The sequence below is a fragment of the Grammomys surdaster genome, unplaced genomic scaffold (assembly GCF_004785775.1).
Source record: "Grammomys surdaster isolate TR1022 unplaced genomic scaffold, NIH_TR_1.0 99, whole genome shotgun sequence".
Classification (NCBI taxonomy): Eukaryota; Metazoa; Chordata; class Mammalia; order Rodentia; family Muridae; genus Grammomys; species Grammomys surdaster.
The window spans coordinates 14314502-14323199 of record NW_021604578.1 but is presented as its reverse complement, the minus strand read 5'-3'; the positions used below and the strand labels follow the sequence as shown (position 1 = coordinate 14323199).

The window sequence follows — 8698 nt, the reverse complement described above, 5'->3', positions numbered from 1 at the left end:
TCCCTTCCCTTCCCTTCCCTTCCCTTCCCTTCCCTTCCCTTCCCTCCCTTCCCTCCCTTCCCTCCCTTCCTTCCCTTCCTTCCCTTCCCTTCTCTTTTTTCCTTTTGGCGTTGGAAATTGAAGCCAGTGCCTGCACGTGTAAGCCAAATGCTGTGTCACTGAGCCACCTCTCTCATGAGCAGCTGCATTTCCAGCCCAAGTTATGTTTATGTTTCTATACTTGAAATCATCTTTCATTGTATTTGATTCTTAAATATCAGAAATGAAAGATAGGCAAATTAAAAGGCTCTAAATAGTATATACTCTTTCTAAAGGTTTAAAGTCAATATGTAGTATCAAAATAAATAAATAAATTATTTATACTTTCATAATGTTTTAAGTTAATTACTTTTTTGTAACATGGAGGGATTGCATAAAGACAGTTTTTATGCTAATAACTTAAGGTTTTTAAGAGTAAAGTATAGTCAGTATAGTTTTAATTTCATCAATTAAATTCTCAGATCATCTTCCTCTCTCCAGGGGATAGGGATTGATGTGCACTGACTGGGCACGTGGACATATTATACATGTTGGTTACAAACTATGTATTTGAAAGCATACTAATTTTGTGTAACTGGATCATGTGAGGTTTAAAATAAACTTGGCAGTGTTTTACACATGACATTAAAATAGGTTATATGTACATGAGGCATGATCATATGCAAAGATTCTAAAGTACATTTTTCTTGTTCACTTAGGTTATTTCCATTGTATTATCTACTTTCTAAAGTTAAAAGGTATATTCTCCTTTACTTAAAGACTGTGCTGAAAAATCCATCCATTTAGGTTCATGATTTCTTTGTAGTTATCCTGTCGATACTGACTTCAGATCAAAACAGAAAAACAGTCAGCCTGCCAGGTGTGGGGCTAAAAGCTAGAAATATGAATGCATAGATCACAACAGGATAAGGCTGTGGCCTGATGTGGAACATGTTAATGCCATAGTGACACGACATTTTAGAAGAAAATTAATGACTATAAGGAAAAATGTCTTTCTAAAATATAAAACGATTTTAGGTATCCTTTCAAGGACATTCATTTTTATTTATCAAAAAATGGTCTGCTGAAATTATAAAGACCTAGAAGCCCCTTAGTTCTAGTTTTTAAGGATCTATGGAATGTATAGCCAAAGACGAGTCAACTCGTAATGTCTAGTGTGAAGTCCAAAACTGTTTAAGAAGCACAAGTGTCATGTTTTGTAGAGAATGAATGATGCACCGACCACACTGAGGTGGCAGATTGACTTGGGAGTCTGTGTATCATTAAGGTATAATCACTGGGTCTTACCAAATAGCCAAAGAGCTCTAGGCTCCAGAACGATGGCAGGAGACTATTGCCAATGTTTATTTGATCCAGTGTGGTTTTGTCTATTTTCTTAATTTTTAGCAGTAAATATTAACTAGAAAATTTTTTGAAAGTACATAATAGCTATAATTTATATAAAAGTTAAATATAGATCTCTGCTAATTACTTATACCAGTCTGATCTGAGATTCATGTTGCAGAGGACCAGCTTTTATAATAAAGGCTGCTTTAAGCAAATACATTTGTAATGCTGTCTTAAAGAAACTGAACTTTTATCTTAACCTTTAGAAACTAACTTACAGTTTCTGTCACTGAAACTAAGCAACACAGATTCCATTTCATAGTTTTAATGCTTATTCTGAGACTCAACCAACATACTGTATTAAATGCCAGCATTTCTGTTCCAAGAGTAGCCGCATTTAATGTCTTTTAGAAATACATGCTAAACTGAAAAAAGTGATGCCTGCTCTCGATAAAAACGAACATTCCCTTCAGCTGGATAGAATTGCTTGTCGGCACACTGTAGTAGCCGAGCCCTGTGACTAACAATGGAGGTATGTAACTAGGTAGCCACATGGACATAGTTATCTGCCCACAGGAATGACACAATGCAGAGGTAATCTGATGAAACATGGAGCATCTGTGAGTGGATCACAGCTATGCTTCTGGTGAATCATACTTCCCTCAAAAATCTTAATTTCAATAGTTAAAAAATTCCACCACTGTCATTTGCTATTCTAGGGGTAGGGAGGGAATGAATACAGCATGCTTTAAGATATTTGCCAGTAAACTGTTGGACTATATTTTAGACCCCTAAAAACATGTTACTGAAGGTGATCCTAGAAGTCTTGAGTCACTGAAAGCAATAAAATATATATACCTTCTTCAACAACTCACCATTGTAATGGAAGCTTCAGAAGTTAGTCTCCTGAGATCAGTAGACTTAATAGATTTTCCTATCAAAGTCTTACATTCAAAAGGATAGTTTAATGTGACCCACACAAGACAACTGATGCATGTCCAAGACATAAGCAGCCTTGGGAGAAGCCTAGTTCTTCAGGGGAAAGTCTCCTTCATTAAAAGATCCTTTTCCGTAAGAACTCTATGTTTGTGAACATTTTTTTTTTTAAAAAAAGGGTATTACAGATTAAAATTAACCAGAAGAAAGGAAGGGATGGTTGGAAAGAGGGAGACAGGCGGTCAGGTAGACTGATGGAAGAATGATAGAATTAGCTGACATGCCAGTCTGTGCTTCCCTGAATGCTGTGAGTGCTGCTTTTGCCTTCTGTGTTCATAGGGAAGGGGAGGGCAAGTTCAGGGAAGAGCTTTATTTGTGCTTTTATGCCCGCTTCCAAGATTAAATTGTTAACAATGAATGATGTCTTTTGTATGATCTGAAGCACTTGTTTCTCTTTAATGTCTTGAAATATATGTCTCTTATTGCTTGATTCCTGACACTAAAGCAAAATGAGTATATATCAAATCTTTTCACAAAGGATGTTTATAAATAAACTGTCTCTATGTGTGTGTGTGATTGAATTTGTGAAACGTAAACAAGTTAAAGTGGCTATGTCTGCTAATATTCATAAGCATATGGGTAAGAATTTTGTAAATTGTGGAATGAGAATGTTTTTAGTTATGCTAATAAGTCACATGGACTAATGTTTAAGAACAAAATAAGTATTTTGTAAATTAATATTAGAACAAACTATGTATGTTACTCTTTGACAGTGGTATAATCAAAAAGTATCCAACTCTGTTAAAAATAAACAGACCAGTTTCTTGCATCCCAAAAGTGGTCCATTGCTTATGAACTCTTATCTAACTCAATGAGCTCTTAGAAAGATGCAATCATAGATGGAAGAAAATAAGTAAAATGTGTGGATGTGATATATTCCTAATTTAAAATGACTTTGTTTCATCCTGTCCTACAAAATGTCAGAAAGTAAATTAGTCCCTGTTGCTTTGTTTTTTAATACATATGCATATGCATGCATTGTCTTGTACTGAAATGTGTATTAATACATTTTATCTCATGATATTTTGGAAAACTCAAGAATTTTTTTAAGGAAAGCATGAAGATGTACATAAAAATGGAAACATTAATTGCAGCTTCAAAACATCCATGGTTCTGAATACGAAAACAATCATTTTGTCTAAAGTTTGACTATAATCAGCAATACTTCTGTCCTGTTTAGAGAAATAGACAAGTGTTTCAGAAAAGATAGGACAGCAGTGATCCAGTGAGCTTGACTTCCCAGAGGAAAGCAATACATGCCTCACCTTTTGGAAAGGAAACTACTCTCCAATTAAGGATGCCATTCCTTTTTTTTTTTTTAAGGTGTCCAAAGACAAGAAGTGGTCTGTAAAAGATTGGATGACAACTCCATTGTCCAGAACAATTTCTGTGATCCTGACAGTAAGCCACCTGAAAATCAAAGAGCCTGCAACACTGAGCCTTGCCCACCTGAGTAAGTATGACAAAAAGTGAAAATGTATTTCTTTGGGTGTAAGAAGAAAACATTATGGATTCATATTTGCAAGTTCATGCCTTGCCTCTTGTAAAATTGTATGGTAGTTCCTGTCATGTGAGACACACAAAGCAACCAGAGTGGTTGACAGATGTTTTTGGAAAGACCATGTACTTTTATTTTTCCTCTCTTCTGCAAATTAGCTTTATGAACTCATCTCAAAATAAATCTTTAAACTATGTAAAACAAAATGACAGTCATAATCCATGATCTAGGTTTGTCCCAGTAGATTTGCATACCTTTGTGTAAGTGTGAGATTACCTCATCAAGTTAGTACCCTGGCATTGGAGATTTTAACTATCATGCCGGGCTTCTAGTTGGTATTTTAAGGCTTCTGGGTGATACTGGTTACACCTGCTTTGGGTTTTTGTTGTTTTGTTTGTTTGTTTGTTTGTTTGGAGGTGGTTTTATTTGTTTGTTTGTTTCTGTTACTCAAGACAGAGTTTCTTTGGGTAGCCCTGGCCGTCCTGGATTACTCTGTAGAGCCCTAGCTGTCCTGGATTTATCTTACTCTGTAGACCATGCTGGTATTGAACTTCCAGAGATCCAACTGCCTTTGCCTCAAAATTGCTGGGATTAAAGACATGCTGCACCACCACCACCTGGCTCCAAGCCTATATTCTCAATCCCGACACCTTGAAGATTACAAGCTATTTATCATACATCTATACCAGTGGATCCCAGCCTTCCTAACGCTGCCAACACTTTAAAAATACCAGTCCTCATGTTGTGGTGGCCCCCAACCATAAAATTTTTTTATTGTTATTTCATAACTATAATTAATCATAATATAAACATCTGATATGCAGGATATGTGACCCCACCCCAGAAGAGTCATGATCCACAAGTTGAGAACCACTGACCTATACATTGTAGGGCTGAATTTCTCAATAAAGGCCTTTTTAAAGGTTTAATATTAATTGTCATATTAAAATATCTGATTAAATTTAAGTTTCCTAATTCCTGTCCTTTTGTAGTTCTGAAATGAGGTTTCTTGTTAAGGTGGGAAGTGGGATCAAAAGAAAAGAATAAAGAGAATGTAAAATTAGAAAAGTTTAGTCTGATTTTTTTCTTTTTTGTAAGATCTAAAGGTACATATCTTTATTGGTCAATTTTTTGCTAGCTCCTTTTTTAGTTTCTTCTTTCCTCATTTGAATTCAGAGAATAAAAGAGAACTTTAAATGTTCGGAATGGTTTATGCAAGATTCCCAGTAGACATTTGTATTCTAGGGATAGTCATCATAGACTGCTGTGATTCAGTAGGACCGGATGTGAGTGTGAGTGTAAAAGAAAATGTTCTTTCTACACAGTCATGTGATGCACAGATAAACGGAAGAAAAAACGTCTCTAATACCACTCTTAGTATTTTACTTATGCTATTTCCAGGTGTTATGTATGTACAAATAGGCATGTATATGTAATAAAATGATATAGTCCTTATATGTTATAGCCAATTCTTAATATATTTATATTAATAGTTATGTCATTGTTTATTTAAATTGAATTCCAGTGTTGTACAATCCTTGTTCTGTTTACACTCTTGGGCTTCTGTGATACCACCACACTAAACAGTTTTGCCACTAAAACTATGTTGTACATAATTGTACCCTCTGCAACATAAGGAGGAATACAATTTCTAGCCAAGTAAGAAAACATTTTAATTGTGACATACTGTCAAATTGTTCCCCAGAAAGATTTTAAGAATGTGCACTCCAGCCAGCAATATATATAAATGCCATTTCCTTGAACTGAATACTGAAATATTTATTTTTATTTATTTTTGAGGCAGAGTCTCAATATATAGCCCTGGAACTTGCAAACAGGCCTTGAACTCACAAAGATCTGCTTGCCTCTTGCTCCAGAGTACTAGGCTTGAAGGCAAAACATCTGGTTATTTTATGTAGAGAAAAGATGTGACATCTAATTGCTCTTCTGTTTTCCATTGTTTTACTGCTAATTAGGCTAGTCATTTATCGAATAAGTATGCTACTTTGCCTTTTCTCTTCACTATCTCACTTTATAAAAGTATTTATAATTGTTATTAGTTGTATAAACTCAGTATATTTAAAACATTAACTCTTTTACTTGTATCTCAAATAATTTTCATAGTTTGTTATATATCTTCTTATATTATTTATGATGTTTTCATCTATTTCTTACTTTGAAAATTAAGGCCAGGTATTGTAGTAACCAATGCCTGCAATCCTAGCATGCGCTAGGAGGCAGAAGAAGCACAGAGTTAAGGAGTTCAATACCCACACTGGCTATGGAGGGAATGTAGGTCAGCATGTGCTTCATAAGGTTCTTTCTCAAACAACCAAATAAAATAAAATGAAGCAGAAAAAAAGTGAAAAAAATTTAGGAAAATATAAAATTTCTATTAATTTCATTAATATAATATTTAGTAGGTCTCACCTACTCTATTATTATACTTACAAACCTTTTCTCTTGCTTTAGTATACTCTTTTATATACTTAGAATATTTCATGTTTTGAATAAATTAAATTATGAAATTCATAATTAAGGAATCTATATTTTCTAATAATATTAAGTTAAACCCCCTTAGTAATATTTTTTAATCAGAAAATATCTTTCCTTTTTCCTTCCTTTTTTAAAATTTAGATATTTTCCTGATTTACATTTCAAATGTTATCCCCTTTTCCAGTTTCCCCCCAACACCCCCATCACATCCCCTCTCCCCCTGCTGTCATGAGGGTGCTCCCCCACCCACCCACCTTCCTGCCCTCACATTCCCCTACACTGGGGCATCGAGCTGTTAAAGGCTAGGCTCAAAAAATATAAGAAAGTATCTTTTCAAATAATAAAATGCTTTTAGTGTTTAGTTACATTGAAAAGAGAGGACAGTAAGGTTTCTCATTGAAAATGAAAAGACTTCGAAGAATAGGAAAAAATATGCAGTATTGGGAAGAGAATAATAATAGTGTTTATTTTGAAGATGTTAAAGAGTCAGCAGAAGACCTACTAGAAAGAATTAGCATGCTCCTGGAAACAGTTTTCAATGAGAAAGTACAGTAGCCAGGGTAGTGAATTGAGTGAAAATAGAATCCACGAAATGGGCTTACATGGTTGAAAGAAGGAAAGCATTAGTATTAAAGGACATGACTGATGGGAAGCTAGTGAACCTGCACAAGAAAAGGAAGCTGAGTTGAACTCGGTGGGAAAGGCCAAGAGTCCAGTCTTTATAGTGCCATGTTTTTATAGCAATACTATTTTTATATATGAATTTATGTGTAAATCATTAGTATAAATATTATTCCTTTATAGTATTATGGCTTCTCAATTTGTAGAAACCAAACAAATAAAAACAAAATACTATCCATTGTAGTAATACGGAAACCAGAATTTTAAAGTATCAATTAATCAATAAAATATGCACAGCATTATTTGTTTGGTTTCTTCAAGACTAGCTGAGCAAATACATATAAAATAACTATCATATACTTTGCAGTAAGAGAATTATAAACAACCATGTAAAAGAAAGCCGGAGTAGAAAGAATTTGTTTGTACAAGGGGCTGAACCCAGGGGCTAGTGCGTGCCAGGCAAGCGCTCTCCGCTGAGTTCTATTGCTAGACATTTTTAATTTTTTGCATTTTATTTTTAATGTAATCTTATTTAGTTGCCCACATGGACTCATTATGCATCTCCATCAGCCTTCTGCTTCAGCTTACCAGCTGGCTAAGATGACAACCCTACACTACTAGGCTCAGTTAAGAAGTGTATTTTCATCCAGGGGCTAGGTTTTACTTGATAGAATCTTTTATGGTTTAATATTTGACAATTATTTTGAGTCGTTGAACCTCACCCATGGACAATTATAATGTGTTATTTTAAGTTTAGAAAAAGATTCATGAGCATTCTCTATAAAACTTTGAAATGTAAGACTAGGAAGAATCATAGAAAAATCTCAGCCAACTGTCGTCATCATTTCACAGATGAGGATTTTAATCTCTGGTGATGTTTTTCCCATTATACCAGACATCACTGGCATTCTAAGTTACAAACCAAATGTCTAGTGGCACTTTATGTGTCTAACTTTGTTTGTTTCATCAAAGCATTCCCAATTGTCACAATTTAAAAGATACTTAGGTAAATGGATGGAACTAGAAATCATCATCTGAGTGAAGTAAGCCAATCACAAAAGAACACACATGGTATTCACTCACTGATTATCGGATATTAGCCCAGAACCTTGAAATGCCCAAGATGCAACTCACAGGCCACATGAAGCTCATAAAGAAGGAAGACCAAGTGGGGGTGATTCAGTTCTTCTTAGAAGGAGCAACAAAATATTCAAGGGAGCAAATATGGAGACAAAGTGAGGGACAGAAACTGGAGGAGGGGCCATTTGAAGACCTTTCCACATGAGTATCCATCCCATGTGCAGTCACCAAAGGTAGATGCTGATGTGGAAGTCAGGAAGCGCATGCTGATAAGAGCCTGATATGGATGTCTCCTCAGAGGCCTTCAAGAGTCTGACATATTCAGAGGCAGATGCTCACAACTAGCCATTGAACTGATCATGGGGTTCTCAATGGAGGAGTTAAGAGTGAGGACTGAAGGAGCTGAAAGGGTTTGTGGCACCATGAGGAGAGCAACAATACCAACCAACCACAACTCCCAGGGTCTAAACCACCAGCCTGGGAGCACTTAGGGAGGGATCCAGGGCTTCAGCTGAATAGTAAGAGTGGAGGGCCCTGCTGGGCATAGGTGGAAGATGAGATCCTTGACCTCATGAAGCCTGGACGCCCCAGGGGGTGGGAATTTTGAGGGTGGGGAAGTGGGAGTGGGGGGGTAGGTAGGGG

The 8698-nt window shown here is 35.8% G+C and overlaps 1 protein-coding gene across 1 annotated transcript in view; it reads left to right on the top strand.

Annotated features, from left to right (window-relative positions):
- Positions 1-8698, top strand: part of Adamts6 (ADAM metallopeptidase with thrombospondin type 1 motif 6) — a 221770-nt gene that overhangs the window by 186460 nt on the left and 26612 nt on the right. Inside the window, exon 21 of the mRNA XM_028783635.1 lies at positions 3685-3814. Coding sequence (XP_028639468.1) covers positions 3685-3814 — 130 coding nt within the window. The remainder of the gene's footprint in view (positions 1-3684; positions 3815-8698) is intronic.